At 37.3% G+C, this 22,794-nt stretch overlaps 1 protein-coding gene across 2 annotated transcripts in view; it reads left to right on the top strand.

Moving 5' to 3' along the window:
* The window catches only part of MALT1 (MALT1 paracaspase), a 95,616-nt gene that overhangs the window by 54,920 nt on the left and 17,902 nt on the right, over window positions 1-22,794 (top strand). For both annotated transcript variants that reach the window (XM_021672039.2, XM_021672038.2), the window contains 4 exons: window positions 3,335-3,538; window positions 12,722-12,899; window positions 13,646-13,720; window positions 14,537-14,664. In XM_021672039.2, the coding sequence (XP_021527714.2) occupies window positions 3,335-3,538; window positions 12,722-12,899; window positions 13,646-13,720; window positions 14,537-14,664 (585 nt within the window). The remainder of the gene's footprint in view (window positions 1-3,334; window positions 3,539-12,721; window positions 12,900-13,645; window positions 13,721-14,536; window positions 14,665-22,794) is intronic.

Here is a 22,794-nt window from a genome sequence, read left to right as displayed (position 1 = left end):
TGATTGGTGAAAGACTGTGAAGACTGAAAAATTTCCCTCCCTCTCTCTTTCTCTCTCTCTCTTTCTGTCTCTCTGTCCCTCCCTCTCCTTGTCTTTCTCTTTGTCCTCCCCTTCCCTCCCAACCCTACAAACTTCTTTCTCTTCCTTTCCCTCTCCCTCTTTCCCTCTGTTCCTTCTCCCTTCCTGAGTGGTCTCTCCATGTAGCTGCTTTCTCTGTATCGTGGCTGGATCTCCAAAGTGGAAACTGTCAGAGATTCTTAAGGTTTAGACCCTGAACTGGCAGAGTGTCACACGTCTTATGTTGCTCAAAGAAAGTCACAATACAGCCCACATTCACAGGTGGTGGTGACTGTACTACACAAGGCAAGGATACTGTGGTTTGTTGGGGGCCACCTGTTACCACAGCTGGAAAGGTCGGCATGGACTAGAATGTGAATGGCCTTGGATGCCCAACTACACCAGCAGTCTAACCCCCAGCCACTGCTTCCCTAGTCCTCTACCTTCCAGCAATACCCAGCTGCCTGTTCCTCACCCACACCAACAGACTGGGACTTGATTTTGTAGGACATGGAGAGTCACTAAGAGATTTAATACCTGAGATTTTTAAACACATACTTAATAGCATTTACCACATGCCAGGTCCTTTTCTAGGTCCTTCTAAATATTAACTCATTTTAGATAAGTAGCATAATAATTAGAAGTATTAGACACGGGATTAATGATATAACACTGTACCAGTTTTTGAAGAATATATTACCTTAAGCTTTGGAAGATGTTGAGGATCATGACTTAAAATGTCTTTCTGAAGTGGCTTCATTACTCTTTTGCTTAATCCACTGGCATTTTTGTTTCATTTTTTCAACAAATGATTTTGTTCAAGAAGTTGTAGGTGGTTCTTACAGTAAATGTTTTTCTACAGAAAAACTTTGATTTATGTTATCACTTGATAACCATTACAAATTGCTTTATATTTGCTGTCTTGAAGCTTTTTTTATTTCTCACTCTTACCTCCTGAAAGTCAAGTTTTATTATTTGTTTCTCTGTCGTGTCTTTGAAGTCTGATTTTTCCTCTCCCTTTCTACTGCTTCTCGATCTTACATCTACCCCAGTTCACCCATCACCCAGGAACTGTTTTTCAAGTAGATTGGACAGGTAAGACTGACTTACTCACCATCTTTTTCACCATTAAAGTCAAGGAAATGCTCTAAGACATCTTAGGAACTAGCTATTAAAAATTATCATTGGAGAAAAATTTTAGAAGTGTTATGGACAGTTATCAATACATATATTTTAAGACCTGTAGTTCACAAACTGTTGAACCCTTCCCTTCTGTAAACTGTACCACGTGTTCTTTCCCAAGTAGATAACAAAGCTAGTGAATAAAGATTTGATAGCAGCAAAAACATCCCATGATGCTTAGTTTGGCAGTGAATTTTATTTTCCTAAAGACCCAGTTATTTCTTTTTATTATATACTTATAGTTGTTTTCTACCAATAAGAATCTATGATGTTTATAATTTTAATGGAAAAAATGGAATGATTTACAAGCATTTTACCATCTCAGTAACTTTGGTAACCTGTTGCTGTAAACCTGTGATTTGGGCTGTAATGATGTAAACCAGAAACAATGCGTTTTCTCATTTCCCCTTCAGAAGATTGATCTGAGTCTGTCACTCTGTTGAGATTGTGTCTGGATTCTAATAATGCTGATGGACTCATGAAAAATGTGCTATGGAATAGCCGGCTAACAGTCTTGCTATAGTGGGTACTTCGGTGTAAGAATACTGTTTTATTTTAAAAGAAACTTTAGAAAGGAAATACAAGTGATGTTAAGTTTTACGCTGCCTCCTATTGAAATCCATGCTGAGTATTCTCAGCTTTTCCATTGAATTAAAAATGTGGCTTAAGTATCATTTCACTTTTATGTATAGTCATAAGACTGGGCAGTTTGCTAGAAATTTCTGAATATGTACATGTAGAATAAAGATGACATGATGTAAAATTATTGAGGCTTTTAACAAAGTAGAATTTTTTGTCCTTTGAGAGAGTCACATTCTTCTAAGTTGATGCTGGTTTTTAACACTAGGTTTAAATGTTCTATAGAAAGAAAAGAAATTACACCAGAGAGATTTTTGGTGAAGTAATCATCTCAATGATTTGAAACATCTGAAATTATATACTGTATACATCAAGTCAGCAATGTGATTATTTGTGCCTGTTTCAACTTCATAAGAGTAGGGTTCATAATAACTTACAATAAAACTACTTAGCAGCACTTTGTGGCAGGGGTTGGCCTGTATCAGAGGGGGTGGCCTGCAGTTCTACCCAGGCAGCTCTTCAGCCAGTTGGCTGGTGCTGCAGGTACTCTCGTCACCCCGTCTCTCTGCTCCCCAGCATTCCCATCACTGCTGCCTACCATGACAGGTGCTACACACACGTCACTGTCAGCCCTCCAGAAAAAAGCCATCATGGGCTCTTATTGTCATTGATGGTCTTGAGGTTTGGGTGTGTGTGTGTTTTTTAATATTTTAATTGTTTTTCCTCTCTTTCATACCAGCGAGTCTTGAGTTTTTAACCATTGACCCCATTCTAGACTATCAAAGAAAGGTACAGTGTTGAAGACTTCACAAGCACTAAGCTATGTCCAGCCTTCCACACTGTTTTAGATGGGCTACATACCTGGTTAAGCTAGCTGCTCCTTTTTAAAGCATAGATGTAGATCTTTATTTCCTCTTACGAACAAAAAAATTGTTTCTATCAGAATACATTATCTTTGAGCAAAGTCTGAGTGCATTAAGTTCAAAAAAATGAACTTTTAAGGTACTCATACACAAAATCTTCACATACCCCTGAAATAGCCTCATCTGAGTCAAATGGGGAGTATTTTTAAAAGATGCTAAGAGGAGACAGTAGTACATCTACATGGCAACTGCAGAAACCAAAAGTACAGTACTCGCCAAATCCTCTCTCTCTTTGGTATTTCCCCTCATTCACTCTGATGTGAATTCTTCCTGTCCCTTTTTTAGTTATTTATCTGGTTTTTAGCCTCTTCCATTCTCAGCAAAACAGAACCTAATTTGATGGAAACCCAATTTCAAATATTCCTTAAGTTTTCTCCAAAATTTCAGTGTGATGTTTTTTAGCCTCTTTGTTTCTCAGAGAATATTGGTCTGCTACAAAGTAATTCTAAAATGAAATTGAATAATGAAATCTTACTTGAAATGAAATAATGCAATCTTAAAGCATATTTTTCTAGTATAATACCATTTCCATAGGTTGTGTTTTAATCTTTGTATGTTCTTTAAACATCCTCTTTTTTTTTTTTTCCCCAAAGCAAAGGACAAGGTTGCCCTTTTGATAGGAAATATGAATTACTGGGAGCACCCCAAGCTCAAAGCTCCTTTGGTGGATGTGTACGAATTGACTAACTTACTGAGACAGCTGGACTTCAAAGTCGTTTCACTGTTAGATCTTACTGAATATGAGATGCGTAATGCCGTGGATGAGTTTTTACTCCTCTTAGACAAAGGAGTATATGGTAAGATATTTATAATGTTTGTTTTTACAATTATCCATTATTATTTTCACTATACAAGTTAGGTTAACAGTTGAAAATCAGATAAATATAAGGTAAACACACTGTTGAATGGAAGAGTTTTATTTTTCTTATTAAAATGATAAATTTGATCTTCATTCCATCTGAATAACTAATTAGCTTCATATCTTTACTTGTATATTTCTTGTTTTGTCAAAACATATTGTTCCTATTAGAATTCTTACCTGTCTTTTGTAATTTTTTTTTTTGTATTGATAGAGCCACAGTATAGTAAAGCTTGATGACTACACAGCAAAATTTACATTCGTATGTGTAAAATACTTTAGTATGTGGAGTTTTCTTTGGGGGGTTAGCATAAAATGTTCTAGTAGAATGTATATTTTGTATGTTTCTTTTCCGAACTATTGCATGGCATTTTCTAGTCTTTTAGTGGGAACTAGAATTTAACAAGGAAATGTTGGTGGATAGGGCATATAAAAACAATTTATAAATGAAAGTTCTATACAGATATGCTTAGAAATGTACCTCTACAAAAATTCTAACAGTAAATATTTAATGGTTTTTTTCCCATTCTTTCACTCAAATATGTTAAGAACACTATATATATGGTAAAGAATTTCAAAAGAGACAGTGTGCTGTCAGTAGCAAATCATTTCTTGGGTGATTTATGGATTTTCATATGAGAAGGCCAGCTGTCGAGCTCCTCTGAACCATGTTTTACAGGACTGTGCTTCCATGACATTGTGCAATAACATCGGACTGCCAGGGAAGTGACATTTCCAGGCCTGTTGTTGGGCATGCAAGTGATAAACACGGAGTGCCAATTTGGCTTCTGTATCTTTCCAGTTATTTTTTTTAATAATTTCTGAATTTATTCTTATTTATAAGATTGATATGATAAGGCAAGTTTGGTTAGAATTTTTAATGGTTCTCAAAGTAGAATTTCTCATGGAACAAAAGCTCTTTTTTTTTTTCTTTTTTAAGATTTATCACACTGTTGTATAAGGGATGGGGAAAAGTCTTACTTACTAATGAGTTTCCTTCTCTAAATAATGAGGATTTAGAGAAAGGCAAATGAAATTAACAAGGTAAACACTTCAAATGTGAGATTTCAGCCATTATGCTGGTGTGTTCATATCACTTAGCTTATAAGTCTATGGAATGATAACTTGGTTGAATTCATCCATTTTTCTTATGAAAATATGAAAGAATACACTATCCAAATATGCCACTTTGGTAACTGGCTTATGCAGGTTGAGTATTTCTAATCTGAAAATCCAAAGTCTAAAACTTTTTGAGTGCCAACATGATGCCACAAGTGGAAAATTTTACACCTTATGTTATGAGGAGTTGCAGTTAAAACTTCATATCATGCACAAAATTATTTAAAATATTGTATAAAATTACCTTCAGTCTATGTGTATAAGGTGTATATGAAACATAAATGAAGCTGAACATGGTGGCTCATGCCTGTAATCTCAGCACTTTGGGAGGCTGAGGCAGGTGGATCACTTGAGCCCAGGAGTTCGAGAACAGCCTGGGCAACATGGTGAAACCCCATCTCCACTAAAAACACAAAAATTGGGCTGGAGGCAGTGGCTCACACCTGTAATCCCAGCACTTTGGGAGGCCAAAGTGGGCAAATCACCTGAGGTCAGGAGTTTAAGACCAGCCTGTCCAACATGGTAAAACCCCATCTCTACTAAAAAATGTATGGTGGCAGGTACCTGTAATACCAGCTACTTGGGAGAATGAGGCAGGAGAATGGCTTGCAGTAAGCTGAGATCACACCACTGCACTTCAGTCTGGGTGACAGAGTGAGACTCTGTCTCAAAAAAAAAAAAACACAAAAATTAGCTGGACGTTGGGGTGTGTGTCTATAATCCCAGCTACTCAGGAGGCTGAGACACAAGAATTGCTTGAACCCAGGAGGCGGAGGTTGCAGTGAGCTGAGATCATGTCACTACACTCCAGCCTAGGTGACAGAGAGACTCTGTCTCAAAGAAAAAAAAAAAAAAAAAAGGAGAAAAATGAACATAAATGAATTTTGTGTTTAGACTTGGGTGGCATCCCCAAGATACCTCATTATGTATATGTAAATATTCCAAAATTTGAAGAAGAGAAAAATCTGAAACACTTCTGGTCCCAAGTCTTTCAGATAAAGGATACTCAATCTGTATTTTCAAGCTGGCATCAAGTGTGTTGTTTGTTTTTATATTATGCAATTGATCTCAGCTTTTAAGGTGCATACGTGGCGTAAATTAGCAAAAGGCTTCCAAAACTTCACTAGAAGTATGAGGTATAAGAAAAAAATACCAATTTAGGTTTCTGAATTGGTAAAGTATTTAAAGATTAACAGCATTATATGAAGAATTATTACCTTGGTTGTTTATTCTTGTTTCTTACTGATATTTTCACCTTGGCTTTTAAGCCCTTTGTTTGGCTTTTAAAACCAAATCCTGTGGCCAGGGCATGGTGGCTCACACCTGTAATCCTAGTAATTTAGGAGGTTGAGGCAGGCAGATAACCTGAGGTCAGGAGTTCGAGACCAGCCTGGCCAACATGATAAAACCCCATCTCTACTAAAAATACAAAAATTAGCCCAGCGTGGTGGTGGGTGCCTGTAATCCCAGCTACTCAGGAGGCTGAGGCAGGAGAATCACTCAAACCTGGGAGTGGGAGGTTGCAGTGAGCCGAGATCGCACCACTGCACTCCAGCCTGGGCAACAGAGTGAGACTCTGTCTCAAAAAAACAAAAACAAATTCTTTAGTTGCCCCTGTGAAGTAGAGAACCAGAAATATTAAAACTTGTGACAAGATTACAGTTTGGGATGAAGCTTTGCCCAATATAAAAACATCATCTTGCAGTACAAAATAAAGATGCGTGTTAAAGCAAAATGTCAGCTTAAGAAAGCTAGAAAACTTTTAAATCCTACTGATTCATGTCTTAACAGGATGGCTGCATTATATTTTGAAGTATTGTGAATTTTCCAAACATCAGACACATCTACACTAAATGTAAGTGTGGTAGAGACTTGAGGGTTTAGGGCTTGTCATTAAGAAACATTTAGTTTTTCTTTTGGACTATGCCTTTACCTCTAGTTGATATTCCCAGGAGACGCAGTACTTGAGGGCTGTGAGGGAAAATGGAAGGCGGAGTAACAGGAATTTCAGCACGAACAGCTTTAGATATGGAGAACAGAGGAACTTGAGTTCATGCCCTTTTATATTATATTGCCATGCAGGTTTGTAGAAGAAATAAAAATTGCAACAGAACAGAAAATAATTCCGTTTTAAACATATGTAAACATAAAAAACAGGAACCAAAACCAGAAATAACTGACACTACATGTCCTTAAAGATACATAAAGAAAAAGATTTCTAGTTACATTGTATAGATGGCTAGGATAAAGAGTAACCCTTTGGCCTGGTATCTATCCCCCAATGCCTTTCTGTTTTCATCGCTTGCTGCAGCTTAGCTGTGCTTTTGTGCAGAACATTAAAGGAGTCTGGTCTAAAAATACAAAAAAAAATTAGCTGGGCACGGTGGCACGTGCCTGTAATCCCAGCTACTCAGGAGGCTGAGGCAGGAGAATTGTCTGAACCCAGGAGGCGGAGGTTGCGGTGAGCCAAGATCACGCCATTGCACTCCAGCCTGGGTAACAAGAGCGAAAATCCGTCTCAAAAAAAAAAAAAAAGAATATGGCAGAAGTGTTATTCAGCCTGCAGTGGAGCAGTTGTTCAGTTCACAAAGCTCAGTGGTTAAGCAGTAGACCTTAGAGTAGCTAGCCTTGGTTTGAAGCTTTGACTTTCTGCTGATTAGTTGTTGACTGTGGTTCTTTAACTTTTCCAAGCCAAAAGGAATCTGCAAAATGGATAGAACTCAATTAATGAGATTTTACAGGATAAGATAAAATAATTATCCCTGTGCCTGGCACATTAAAAATGCTCAAAATATTGTACCTGTTATTATTGTCATTTCCTGTCAGTTTATTAAAGAAATTCAAGCACCTTTTCATCTTTAGGTTGTAGATTTCGACTAGGTAGTGTTATACTCCTCAATTAGAGAAACCCAGCTTTAATCAGTTTCTGTGTATTAAGGTTTTTTTTTTTTTTTTTTTTTTTGGAGGAAAAATAGGGAGGGAGTTTAAAACTATAGTGTAGCAGAACAATGAAAAAGCAGTACACTGACATTTTACATTGTCTGAGAGTAAAGTTACCTAAAAAGCCAGCAGTAGATTTTAGAGACAGTATTATCTAGCACAGTGGTGAGGCTGGCCTGCATCCGTATTTTGGTTCTGTCACTTACTAGGCATTTCAGTTTGGGTGAGCTTTTAAACCTCTTCATGTCTCACTTTTCCCATCTGTAAAAGAGGAAAGTTAATATTACCTACCTTGTCATGAGGATTGTGTGGGGCAGTATAACCAGTGAGCTTTCTTGGAATCGTGCCTGGCACATAGTGCTGTGTAAGCCTGCTGGGGTGGCTCATCAACCACTCACTGTGCCAGGTGGAGCATGTATTCACTCGAGTGGAAAAGTTTTTTCATTTAAATGATTATTTTCTCTGTAGACAAAAGTAAATATCTGTGACTGTATTCTTGAATCATGCTCCCAAGAAATAAAACTCCCTAAGTATCCAACTTGCAGAATTATATTTCTAACAATGTTATATTTCTACAATAAGTTATTGACATTTGTAATAAAAAAAAATACCTATTTTCTTCTCTATTCTTGGGTAATGGGATAGTTAATTAAATAAGCAGTACTAGCTAGGATGGAGTTTTTTTAAAAAAATGATTTGAGCCAGGCACAGTGGCTCACACCTATAACCCTAACACTCTGAGAAACTAAGGTGGGAGGGTTGCTTGAGCCCAGGAGTTCGAGACCAGCCTAGACAATACAGTGAGAATTCACCTCTACAAAAATTTAAAAATTAGCCACACATGGTGGCACGTGCCTGTGGTCCCAGCTACTTGGGAGGCTAAGGTGGGAGGATAGCTTGAACCTGGGAGGTCGAAGCTGCAGTGAGCTGTGATTGCACTGCTGCACTCCAGTCTGGGTAACAGAGCAAGACCCTGTCTCAAATAAATAATAAAATTTTTTTAATGATTTGGACTAGTTTATTTTACACAGAAGTACTTAATTCCCCTGAATATAATTTGGTTGCAGACTTCAATACAAAATAGTTACACTTTTCATAAGACATTTTAGGAAAGAGAAAAAAATATTTTGGTGTTAAATGCCTTAATTTTATTCAGCAGTAGCAGGGCTGGGCATGTGGCATTAACGTAAGGGAACAACATTCAGCTTTTCCCTGGATGAATGGAAGCTAAGCCTTCTCTCACATTTATATCATCACCCAGTCAAGTCTTGGTGAAGCCAGATATGTTACCTGACATGAGGGAGGCAGCACCCAGGCTTGCTGGTCAGCTGTTTCGAAGTAATACCAGTTGTTGAAATGACAGCATTTCTACTGAAAGTCAGACCCCTGAAAAAAGAACTCCAGATCTGACACTGTCTTGATTGGTTTGCATTAATTTAATGCAATTCAGTAAGTATTTACTGAGTTCTTCCTGTTACATCCATAGTCCAGATAAGGAGAATGCATGCTATGTACTGAGGGAAATAATAGTGCATAAAGATCATGATCTGTCCTCCTAAGAAAATTATACTCCCTTACTGCAATGAGAAAAAACACTATATATAGAGTTGCAACATACATCAACTGTGTGATTTTAAGCAAATCATTTAATCTATGTAATTTAATTTTCTCTATAAAATAAGAGTGGAAAGTGTTTAAAGCTGTTATGTAGATTAAAATTAGATTGTGTGTATGAAAGTCCTTTGAAAACCAAGAAAATGTTATACGGGTTATCTCTAATCTGAAAATCCAAAACACTTCTGGTCCCAAACATTTCAGATAAGAGATACTCAGACTGTACAAATGTAAGAGATTAGTGTCATTATGATGATTTCTTATCAGAAAAACTAAGTAGACATAGGACTCTACAATATCAAGAAAAGCCAGTATGTGATTGTCAGAAAGTGCTGCTACAGCATTTCAAGGTAGGGATTGAAGTGTTTAGAAAGCCACAAACCAAGTAGAAAGTTGCCAAGGATTCTGAACTTTGGAAATAACCTCTGAGGACTGGTTATGGTTTGGGTAGATAGAAAATAGAGTGACTTGAGCACAGTTGTGGAGGTTAAAAATAAGTTTATCTTGCTCTTGAAGCAGTAAAGAGACTGATGGAAAATACAGTTATATTTTGAATACTTGAGTATAAATTATACTCTTTTTAAAGTGTGTAATTTAATGATTTCAGTATATTCACAAAGTTGGATATCAGTCACCACTACCTAACTTCAGAAGATTTCCATCACCCCAAAAAGAAACTCCGTATCCATTAGCAGTCACTCCCATTCCTCCTTACTGCAGCCCCTGGCAACCATAAATCTATTTTTTTTCTATGGATTTGCCTATTCTGAACATTCATATAAATGGAATCACCCAATATGTGGCCTTTTATGTCTGGCTTCTTTCACTTTGCATAATGTTTTCAAAGTTCATTTATATTGTAGCATGTACTAGAACTTCATTATTTTAGGGCTAGATAATATTCCATTATATGATTACACTATATTTTATCCATTTATCATCTCATAGATATTTTTGGACATTGTGAATAATACTGCTATGAACATTTGTGTACACATTCTTGTGTGGACATAGTTTCCAGTTTTCTTCACTGTGTACCTGGGAGTGAAACTGCTGGGTCATATGGCAGTTCTATATTTAACTTTTTGAGGAACTGCGAGACTCTTTCCAAAGTTCCTACACCATTTTACATTTGTGCCACCAGAAATGAATGAGGGTTCCAGTTTCTCTACATCCTTGCCAACACTTGTTCTTGTCTGTCTTTTTTATTGTAGCCATCCTGGCGAGTGTGAAATGGCTTGGATTTGCATCTCACTAGGGGCTAATGATGTTAAGCATCTTTTCATGTACATATTTGCCATTTGTTTCTCTTCTTTCGAGAAGCATCAGATCCTTTCACTAGTTTTAAATCAAGTCATTAGTCTTTTTATTGATGAGTGGAAGAGTTCTTTATTCTGGATACAAGCTTTCCTTATCAGATAAATGATTTGCAAATATTTTCTCCTGTTGTGTGGGTTGTCTTTTCACTTTCCTGGTCTTCGTGGTTTGTTAAAATAAATCCATTCCTTTGGTCATTTTTTTTAAAACCCTCCCTATCTGTGCATTCCTTTTTAAAATTTCCTATGTGTGCACTCTTATTTTCATTCATATTAGTAATTTAGTTTCTTGCTAGGCTAGTCTCTTTTCTCTTAGCTTTCATTCCAGGTCCATTCCATGTTTACTTCTGTTCTCCTGCCCATATCTACCTTGCTGTCTCTCCGCCTTTCCAAATTCTAGCCATTCTCTCCCTTCAGACCATCCCCTGTTGTTTCACTTCATACTGATATTCCTCTCTGTACTTATTTCATACATACATCGTTGTCCCACAACATGATTTATGGCATTTAATTATATGATGACTTTCAATGTTGCTTGATAACATGAGCATGCGTGAATCTCCATGCATGAATCTTTGTCTTTGTCTCCCTCAGTGCCTACATGATAACTTCCAGTGTGCACATGAGCAATAGTATAAATCCATACGTGGTAAATGGGTATATCCATTTTCTCATTTTAGCTGAAATGGTGTATTTCAAAGAACCATTTTTCCTATTTTAATAGAAATTCGAAAAAAGTAGACCTGGATTTTGTCCTCTAGGACCACATGAAGCAAATTGTGTTTAGTTCTCAAAGTCACATTCTCTGCTAGGAGTCGGGGCTGTAATTAAAATGGATTAGCTATTTTTGGTTCCCTATCTAAATGCCTTTTACTATTTGCTTTAAAATACTGTGTAAAGAAATCATCATATCCAGAATATTAAGAGAGTAAAATTAATGGGCTCTAGAGATTACAAGCAGAGGGGAGTATATCTTCAAAGCTATTTCTGTCCAGTATTTTTATAAAGAAGTTCAGATTGATATTTTTGTTGTTTGTTACAGCCAAAACAAATTTCTTTTCAAGAAAACATTGAGTTGTTTGGGTTAGTTTTTATAGTATTAATTCTCAGGAAATCTGATTCATCTATTGAGTCCTTAAACTGTCCCAAATTTTAGATTAATTCAAAAGACTCTAGATGGAAGATTAATGATATTTATATCTCATAGCAAAAAGAAAAAATAGTAATCTGTGAAGTCAGATTTCCCATCTCTGGTTATAAATCTACATTTATATTTTTATAATGCTTAACTAATGTTGATGGTAATACCTGCAGAGTTTCTTGACTTTATATTGCAGTTGCTATTCATCTGAATTGTGTGTGTGTTCCTCCATTTAATGCTTACTAAGCTCCTGCTCTGTGCCAGGAATTCACAAATAAACCTAAGACTGTCTCTGTCCTAACAGAACTCCTAGCTTCATGGCATCAGGAGAGAAATCCTAGCTACATTCTTTTTTACATATCATGAAATAAAATTGTATTTTATATTATACTATTGGTTACAAATATATTTTATAAATTAGGATATACTTCAGATAGCATTCTAATATTGTCTTAAAACACAAAGTTTAAGTGCAGACTATTGGTGATAATTTTTTTATTTATGATTTTTTTTTTTTTTTTTTGAGACAGAGTCTTGCCCTGTCACCCAGGCTGGAGTGCAGCGGCATGATCTTGGCTCATAGCAACCTCCACCTCCCAGGTTCAAGTAATTCTCCTGCCTCAGCCTCCCTAGTAGCTGGGATTACAGGTGCCCGCCACCACGCCTAGCCAATTTTTGTATTTTTAGGAGAGATGGGGTTTTACCACGTTGGCCAGGCTGCTCTCAAACCCTTGACCTCAGGTTATCTGCCTGCCTGGGCCTCCCAAAGTGCTGGGATTATAGGTGTGAGCCATTGCACCTGGCTTGTTGCCAGTAATTTTAAATGCAAATTAAACGTTGTCTGTTTATAATTGGATATTTCTTACATATGCTCACATCAACTTGAAGAAAATCAAAATCATAGGTTTTTTTTGAAAAAGTTATGTAATCTATATGTTCAGAGTACATTTAGAATTGACATCTACCTCTCTTTTATTTTTCTTCTTTTTAGGGTTATTGTATTATGCAGGACATGGTTATGAAAATTTTGGGAACAGTTTCATGGTCCCTGTTGATGCTCCAAATCCATATAGGTCTGAAAATTGTCTGTGTGTGCAAAATATACTAAAATTGATGCAAGAAAAAGAAACTGGACTTAATGTGTTCTTGTTGGATATGTGTAGGAAAAGGTAAATTTTCTAATCTTTATTAACCATTGTTGGAGTTAAGTATCAACCTTGACAAACTAGAGAAACCTGTGAAATGCTAACAGCCATTTGCCTTTATGAATTTTAGTTTATACATTGAAACTGGAAGAACAAAACTAAAGAAAAATATGTTTATTTACTCCATGTAGATCTAATTTTTTAAATTCTTCCTATTTGCTATAGAACACAAATGAACTAACTGGCATGGGCATTTACTCATACTACAGGGGATTCAACACTCCAGAATGCCTTCAGATGTCTTTAATAATCACTATAGTTATTCCCTCAGGACTTAACGAAACCAACACCCATGGAGTTAGGACTTCTGGTCTTGCAGACACAGAATGAGTAGCTGAAGCAGATGTTTGGAGGTTTGGATCCCATTTGTCTGCCATTGCCTTACTAAGGAATAGAACCAATGACTGTTCTTCTAGATTTACTATTTTTTGCTTGCTCAGCATTTACCAATCAAAATCCAGTGCCAGAGTTCAAATGCAACTCCAGTTTTAAAGCTAACAAGAAAAAATATGACTGTCTGCTGTCTTAATAGTTTAGGAGTCCTGGGTTATTTTTGGTAGATACATGGCTACCTAGACGAAAAATTTTAGATCTATAATTTTAAATTATGTATTCTAAAATAGTGTTGTATTTTCTCATTATTTACACTTTTAAGAATGCTCTTTAACTTTTCATATTTCTATCTGTTCTTCTCTGCCTCCCTTAAATAGAAATGACTACGATGATACTATTCCAATCTTGGATGCACTAAAAGTCACTGCCAATATTGTGTTTGGATATGCCACGTAAGAAACTTTTATGTTTATGTTAAAGATTCCTTTATTCTTTGATGTCTTTTTGTTTGTTTTTGCTTTTTAGGAGCAGGGGTCTTACCCTGTCACCCCGGCTGGAGTACAGAGGCACAATCATAGCTCACTGCTCCTGGGCTCAAGTGATCCTCCTGTCTCAGCCTTCTGAGTTGCAGGGACTACAGGCATGTGCCACTGTGCCTGGCTCCTGAGGTCTTTTTGATTATAGATTAGAGGCCTAGAAAATACCTATCAACATGTAGGCATAAATTTACCTCCTTGATATTCTTTGTAGAAAATTTTAAATCATTGACTTTAGCATTCCGTATCTTGGTATCTTACTGTTAAGCCAAAAGCGTATAGTTCCTGCTTAAAGCTTAATTATTTAATTATTGATGTCATGTGAGAGGCAGAAGAGAAAATGAGGCTCATTAGTGTATACAGAAGTCCCATGTGGCAAGTGTTTTCTAATGTTTTCTTTTTTAAATATGATTTTTATTTGATATTGACAAGTTATAATTGTATATGTTTATGGGATACAAAGATACGCTGTGATGTACATATTCAATGTGGAATGATTGAATCAAGTTAATTAACATATCACCTTGAACACTTATCAGTTTTTTCCTCCTGAGAAACATTGTGCCCTGTGACTAACATTCCCCGAACCTTTCCACCCACCAGCCTCTGGTAACTACAATTCTGCTGGCTGCTTCTCCGAGTTCATTTTTATTAGCATCCACATATAATCAAGAACATACAGCATTTGCCTTTCTGTGCCTGGTTTAATGTCTTTCTTTTTCTGTTTTTAAGGTGTCAAGGAGCAGAAGCTTTTGAAATCCAGCATTCTGGATTGGCAAATGGAATCTTTATGAAATTTTTAAAAGACAGATTATTAGAAGAGAAGAAAATTACTGTGTTACTGGATGAAGTTGCAGAAGGTAAAATAAAAAATAAGAGAAAACTACTCAAAAAAAGGAGGAGATATACCTATTCAGGGTTCCCTCTCTGGTGATCGTTTCATTCTTACTGTTGTGTGGATTTAGAATTAGTATCTACTTTATACAACAATTTTGATATTAATATAACGTTCCACAACACTCTTGCTATTTGATGTCTTCTTTCCTTCCGTGTTGACAAAGCTCTCCACCATCTGTGCAGCATTATTTAGACTACAAGGCTAAGCCCAGGCACAGTCATGAAATGAAGTTGAATCCTTAGAGCTCTACTTTGTTTCTATGCTCAGTGCCTTGGTGCTAGCAAATCTCCTTATTTTGGGTAGCGGGTGTGGAGCGGTGGTGAAGAGTTGTCCAGTGATCAGTCTCTCCCAGGATGAGAGAGAGAAAACTTTGCAGAAATGTTTACACACTGCTGGGAAAAGCTGAGTTCATTTTTATCCTTTATGAACTTAATAGTTTTAAAATCATGATTTAAGGATGTGATCCTAGGGGGGTTTAATGCCACATCTTCTATCTGTTCTTTTCCTGCTTGCTGATAGAATGCTATGAACATGTCAGATGCTGAATAAGTACCTATTATATTGACAGATTACACTGTGTTTTTTGAAAATAACATTTTATAAGCCATAGCAAATAGAAGGTAACTTGGCTAGGCATGGTGTTCAAGCTGTAATTTCAGCACTTTGGGAAGCCAAGGCAGGAAGATCACTTAAGGCCAGGAGTTCAAGACCAGCCATCTGGGTAACATAGCGAGACTCTGTCTCCAAAATAAAATAAAATAAATTAAGGAGGTAATTCTTTTACAAACTAGCACCACTAGAAAATGGAGTTTCATGGATGTTCCCAGTGATGGCAGTTTGGGTATAAGTTATTTGACCACTGTCAGCCATATTTATTTTCATGTTTTTATCTGTGTAGCTATTTTAGTTATATCACTTGACTTAGCCGCTTTTCCATTTAACATAACCAGCCAGGGCTTTGGACTTCCTGCCACCGTCCTACTTCAACCAGAGAAGTTCTGCTTTTATTTGTTTATACATTGGGCTGCTTCTTAAGCTCACATTTGAAGAAAAGGTTCTGCTGCTTAAAAAAAAAAGAAAACTTTTGGATTATGTCAGTTATATTCAAACTGAGATCCAGTAAGGTGCTCCAGAAACTCTAAAGTGTTTTATTTGCATTTCATTTTTAAGTACAATTTTAACTGTAAGCACCATGCTCACCCAGATATGATGTTTACCAAATTGTCATAGCAATGAATGGCATCTTGATATATGCTGTGAGGATACTTGAACTTCTTATAGTCTTAGGAAAATTTTGCTTTTTGCTGATCTTTTTCAGTTTCACCATGTCTGCTTAACTGCAGTTGCCCAGGCAAGAAGACACTGCAGTGTCCACAGAGCACACTCAGTTCAGTGCCGTCCACACTGTGCCCTTCATGGGGAGTGGCCAACTCATTGTACAAAATAAGTGAAGGCCTAATAGTATCATGATTTACTTACTTATTTTGTGCAATGATATATCATGATAAATAATATGGTTAAATCCAGCCCTTATTTTGAGTTTTGGGTGCTTTATGTCTGACCCCTGTCTTAGCAGTAAAGAGCAAAAAGTAGTTGTACAAAATTTTTCACAAGTCATTCAACTTTGAAACAAAACTTTGCTGCTTCTCCCTTTGGATCTTCTGGATTATTTAGTAAAAAATTATTCTGTAGCTGGGCCTGTGGCTCACACCTGTAATCCCAGCACTTTGGGAGGCCAAGGTAGGAGGATTACTTGAGCCCAGGAATTCAAGACCAGCCTGACCAACACAGCAAGACCCCATCTCAATTAAAAAAAAAATATTCAGGGCCAGGTACAGTGGCTCATGCCTGTAATTCCAGCAGCTGGGGAGGCTGAGGCTGGAGAATCACTTGAGCACAGAAGTTTGAGACCAGCCTAGACAACATTGTGAGACTCCCATCTCTATAAAAATTTTAAAAATTAGCCAGGCTTAGGTGGGAGGATTGCTTGAGCCTGGGAGTTTGAGACAGTAGTAAGTATGATCATGCCACTGCTCTCCAGCATGTGCCACAGAGCAAGCCCTTGTCTCAAAAAAGGAGGGGAAAATGGTGAGAGATTATAAGCCAAGCAGTTGAAGGGGAAAATAAACATGTTATCAATTTCTTTTTAGTTTTTTTTTGAGACGGAGTCTCACTCTGTCACCCAGACTAGAGTGCAGTGGCACAACCTTGGCTTACTGCAGCCTCCGCCTCCCAGGTTCAAATGATTCTTTGGCCTCAACCTCCCAAGTCTAGTAACTGGAACTGGGACTTTAGGCACGCACCACCATGCCTAGCTAATTTTTGTATTTTTGGTAGAGACAGGGTTTTGCCATGTTGGCCAGGCCTGTCTCGAACTCCTGACCTCAACTCATCCACCCAACTCAGCCTCCCAAAATGCTGGAATTAGAAGTGTGACCCACCATTGCCCAGCCCTTTGACCAATTTCAACTGTGTGATAGGAAAACAAAATATGAGATAAATTGGTTGTTATAAAGCTGCAGCCATCAGTCTGTAACCCCCAATTTTTATTTTGTACTATACAGGACAGCATTATTAGAAGTATTGAATATACTTCTGAAGGTTTTTATTGTGTGTGGATATTCAATATGAATATAGAACCTTGACAGTAACCTACATTTAATTATAGAAACCCTCTTTTCCCTGCTCCCACTCCATGATAACCACCATTCTAAACTTATCATTCCTTTTTCTTCTTACATAGTTTTTTTGAGTTTATATATACCCCAAAAAAGTTTGCTTTTAACTTTATAAAATGGTATTATGCTGTATGTAGTCTTTTGGGACTAGAATTTTTCTAGTTATTATTATATTGCTAAGATTGATCCATATTGTTGCATGACTGTAGTTTTTTCACTTTATCTGCTATGTAATATTCTATTATGCAAACATGCTACGGTTTTTTTCAACTACTCTCCTGTTGGTGAGCATTTGAGCTAGTTGCGGGTTTTTGCTGTTGTGAACAGTGCTGTTTTAACAGTCTTGTATATGTCTCCTGGAATATGTATGCAAGAATTATTTGCGGTGTAATTCTAGGACTTGGAATTGCTGGGTCATAGGGTGTGACGGTATTCAATTTTAAGAAGGAATGCCAGACAGTTTTGTAAAGTGGTTGCCGAGTTCACATTTACCCCACTCCCCTCAGCCAGCAAAAGATAACATGAATCTGTACTCTATCCATCACTTGATAGTCAGACTTTTATATTTTTGCCAGTCACATGTTAAATAGTATCTCATGTGGTCTTGATTTGGTTTTCCCTAACCACTGGTGATACTGAACATTGTTCATATTTTTAATAGCTATATGTATATCTTATGTGAAACATCTGTTCATGTCATTTGTCCATTTTTCTACTGTGAGGGATTTTTTTTTTTTTTGGCCTATTGATTTAGAGGAATGTTATATGGGTTCTTAATATGATGCCAGCTAGGACCTCAAAGACACTATGGAAATAGAAGTGGTGGTTGTAGGCTTCCTTGTCTCGTTTCTGACTTTAAAGGGAATACTGCTAATGTTTTCACATTTGGAATAATATTGTAAGTTTCTTATTAATACTCTTTATTGGGTTTAGGAAGTTCTCTTTACTTAATTTTTTTGAAAATTTTTATTATGAATAAATGTTGAACAAGATTAAATGGTCTTTCTGCAGCTATGAAGAAGATAATAGGATGTTTCTTTTTCAGTTTCTTTTTTTTAATTTTTTTTTATTGCATTTTAAGTTTTGGGGTACATGTGAAGAACATCCAGGATTGTTGCATAGGTACACACGTGGCAGTGTGATTTGCTGCCTTCCTCCCCTTCACCTATATCTGGCATTTCTCCCCATGCCATCTCTCCCCAACTCACCACCCCCCGCTGTCCCTCCCCTATTTCCCCCCATCAGACCCCAGTGTGTAGTGCTCCCCTCCCTGTGACCATGTGTTCTCATTGTTCAACACCTGCCTATGAGTAAGAACATGCGGTGTTTGATTTTCTGTTTTTGCGTCAGTTTGCTGAGAGTGATGGTTTCCAGGCTCATCCATGTCCCTACAAAGGACATTAATTCATCATTTTTGATGGCTACATAATATTCCATGGTGTACATGTGCCACATTTTCCCTGTCCAGTCTATCACCGATGGGCATTTGGGTTGGTTCCAAGCCTTTGCTATTGTAAACTCTGCTGCAACGAACATTCATGAGCATGTGTCATTATAGTAGAATGATTTATAATCCTTTGGATATATACCCAGTAATGGGATTGCTGGGTCAAATGGAATTTCTATTTCCAGGTCCTTGAGGAATCGCCACACTGTCTTCCACAATGGTTGAACTAATTTACACTCCCACCAACAGTGTAGAAGTGTTCCTATTTCTCCACATCCTCTCCAGCATCTGTTGTCTCCAGATTTTTTAATGATCGCCATTCTAACTGGTGTGAGATGGTATCTCAATGTAGTTTTGATTTGCATTCTCTAATGACCAGTGATGATGAGCATTTTCTCATATGTTTGTTGGCCTCATGTATGTCTTCTTTTGTAAAGTGTCTGTTCATATCCTTTGCCCACTTTTGAATGGGCTTGTTTTTTTCTTGTAAATCTGTTTTAGTTCATTGTAAATTCTGGATATCAGCCCTTTGTCAGATTGGTAAACTGCAAAAATTTTTTCCCATTCTGTTGGTTGCCGATTCACTCTAATGACTGTTTCTTTTGCTGTGCAGAAGCTGTGGAGTTTGATTAGGTCCCATTTGTCTATTTTGGCTTTTGTTGCCAATGCTTTTGGTGTTTTGGTCATGAAGTCTTTGCCTACGCCTATGTCCTGAATGGTTTTGGCTAGATTTTCTTCTAGGGTTTTTATGGTGTTAGGTCTTATGTTTAAGTCTTTAATCCATCTGGAGTTAATTTTAGTGTAAGGTGTCAGGAAGGGGTCCAGTTTCTGCTTTCTGCACATGGCTAGCCAGTTTTCCCAACATCACTTATTAAACAGGGAATCCTTTCCCCATTGCTTCTTTTTGTCAGGTTTGTCAAAGATCAGATGGTTGTAGATGTGTTGTGTTGCCTCTGAGGCCTCTGTTCTGTTCCATTGGTCTATAGCTCTGTTTTGGTACCAGTACCATGCTGTTTTGATTACTGTAGCCTTGTAGTATAGTTTGAAGTCCGGTAGTGTGATGTCTCCCGCTTCGTTCTTTTTGCTTAGAATTGACTTGGCTATGTGGGCTCTCTTTTGGTTCCATATGAAGTTTAAGGTGGTTTTTTCCAGTTCTGTGAGGAAGGTCATTGGTAGCTTGATGGGGATAGCATTGAATCTGTAAATTACTTTGGTCAGTATGGCCATTTTCACGACATTGATTCTTCCTAACCATGAACATGGAATGTTTCTCCATCTGTTTGTGTCCTCTCTTATTTCGTTGAGCAGTGGTTTGTAGTTCTCCTTGAAGAGATCTTTTACATTCCTTGTTAGTTGTATTCCTAGGTATTTTATTCTCTTTGTAGCAATTGCGAATGGCAGTTCGTTCTTAATGTGGCTCTCTTTAAGTCTGTTATTGGTGTATAGGAATGCTTGTGATTTTTGCACATTGATTTTGTATCCTGAGACTTTGCTGAAGTTGCTTATCAGTTTCAGGAGATTTTGGGCTGAGACGATGGGGTCTTCTAGATATACAACCATGTCATCTGCAAATAGAGACAATTTGACTTCCTCCTGTCCTATTTGAATACCCTTCATTTCTTTTTCTTGCCTGATTGCTCTGGCTAGAACTTCCAGTACTATATTGAATAGGAGTGTTGAGAGAGGGCATCCTTGTCTAGTGCCTGATTTCAAAGGGAATGCTTCCAGTTTTTGCCCATTCAGTATGATATTGGCTGTTGGTTTGTTGTAAATAGCTTTTATTATTTTGAGATATGTTCCGTCAATACCTAGTTTATTGAGGGTTTTTAGCATAAAGAGCTGTTGAATTTTGTCGAAGGCCTTCTCTGCATCAATTGAGATAATCATGTGGTTTTTGTCTTTGGTTCTGTTTATGTGGTGAATTACGTTTATAGACTTGCATATGTTGAACCAGCCTTGCATCCCCGGGATGAATCCTACTTGATCATGGTGGATAAGCTTTTTGATGTGCTGTTGCAATCAGCTTGCCAGTATTTTATTGAAAATTTTTGCATCTATGTTCATCATGGATATTGGCCTGAAGTTTTCTTTTCTTGTTGAGTCTCTGCCAGGTTTTGGTATCAGGATGATATTGGTCTCATAAAATGATTTGGGAAGGACTCCTTCTTTTTGGATTATTTGGAATAGTTTCAGAAGGAATGGTACCAGCTCCTCTTTGTATGTCTGGTAGAATTCTGCTGTGAACCCATCTGGACCTGGACTTTTTTGGGGTGGTAGGCTCTTAATTGCTGCCTCAACTTCAGACCTTGTTATTGGTCTATTCAGGGTTTCGACTTCTTCCTGGTTTAGGCTTGGGAGGAGGCAAGTGTTCAGGAATTTATCCATTTCTTCCAGGTTTACTAATTTATGTGCATAGAGTTGTTTGTAATAATCTCTGATGATGGTTTGAATTTCTGTGGCATCTGTGGTGATATCCCCTTTATCATTTTTTATTGCATCTATTTGGTTATTCTCTCTTTTCTTTTTTATTAATCTGGCTAGTGGTCTATTTTGTTGATCTTTTTGAAAAACCAGCTCCTGGATTTATTGATTTTTTGAAGGGTTTTTCGTGTCTCTATCTCCTTCAGTTCTGCTCTAATCTTAGTTATTTCTTGTCTTCTGCTAGGTTTTGAGTTTTTTTGATCTTGCTCCTCTAGTTCTTTCAATTTTGATGATAGGGTGTCAATTTTAGATCTCTCCTTGCTTCTCATGTGGGCACTTATTGCTATATATTTTCCTCTAGAGACTGCTTTAAATGTGTCCCAGAGATTCTGGTATGTTGTATCTTCGTTCTCGTTGGTTTCAAAGAACATCTTTATTTCTGCCTTCATTACATTGTTTATCCAGTCAACATTCAAGAGCCAGTTGTTCAGTTTCCATGAAGCTGTGCGGTTCTGAGTTAGTTTCTGAATTCTGAGTTCTAACTTGATTGCACTGTGGTCTGAGAGACTGTTATGGTTTCCGTTCTTTTGCATTTGCTGAGAAGTGGTTTACTTCCAATTATGTGGTCAATTTTAGAGTAGGTGTGATGTGGTGCTGAGAAGAATGTATATTCCGTGGATTTGGGGTGGAGAGTTCTGTAAATGTCTATTAGGTTTGCTTGGTCCAGGTCTGAGTTCAAGTCCTGGATATCCTTGTTAATTTTCTGTCTGGTTGATCTGTCTAATATTGACAATGGGGTGTTAAAGTCTCCCACTATTATTGTGTGGGAGTCTAAGTCTCCTTGTAAGTCATTAAGAACTTGTCTTATGTATCTGGATGCTCCTGTATTGGGTGCATATATATTTAGGATTGTTAGCTCTTCTTGTTGCATTGATCCTTTTACCATTATGTAATGTCCTTCTTTGTCTCTTTTGATCTTTGTTGCTTTAAAGTCTATTTTATCAGAGATGAGAATTGCAACTCCTGCTTTTTTTTGTTCTCCATTTGCTTGTTAAATCTTCCTCCATCCCTTTATTTTGAGCCTTTGTGTATCCTTGCATGTGAGATGGGTTTCCTGGATACAGCACACCAATGGGTTTTGGCTTTTTATCCAATTTGCCAGTCTGTGTTTTTGATTGGGGTATTTAGTCCATTTACATTTAGGGTTAATATTGTTATGTGTGAATTTGATCCTGCCATTTTGATGCTAGCTGGCTGTTTTGCCTGTTAGTTGACACAGATTCTTCATTGTGTTGATGCTCTTTACCATTTGGTATGTTTTTGGAGTGGCTGGTACTGGTTGTTCCTTTCCATGTGTAGTGCCTCTTTCAGGAGCTCTTGTAAAGCAGGCCTGGTGGTGATGAAATCTCTGAGTACTTGCTTGTTTGCAAAGGATTTTATTTTTCCTTCACTTATGAAGCTTAGTTTGGCTGGATATGAAATTCTGGGTTGAAAGTTCTTTTCTTTAAGGATGTTGAATATTGGCCCCCACTCTCTTCTGGCTTGT

The sequence above is a fragment of the Aotus nancymaae genome, unplaced genomic scaffold (assembly GCF_030222135.1).
Source record: "Aotus nancymaae isolate 86718 unplaced genomic scaffold, 86718_ANA_hifiasm-v0.15.2.pri h1tg000020l, whole genome shotgun sequence".
Lineage (NCBI taxonomy): Eukaryota > Metazoa > Chordata > Mammalia > Primates > Aotidae > Aotus > Aotus nancymaae.
Note: the sequence above shows the minus strand (reverse complement) of the source record. Positions and strands in the feature narration are given on the sequence as shown.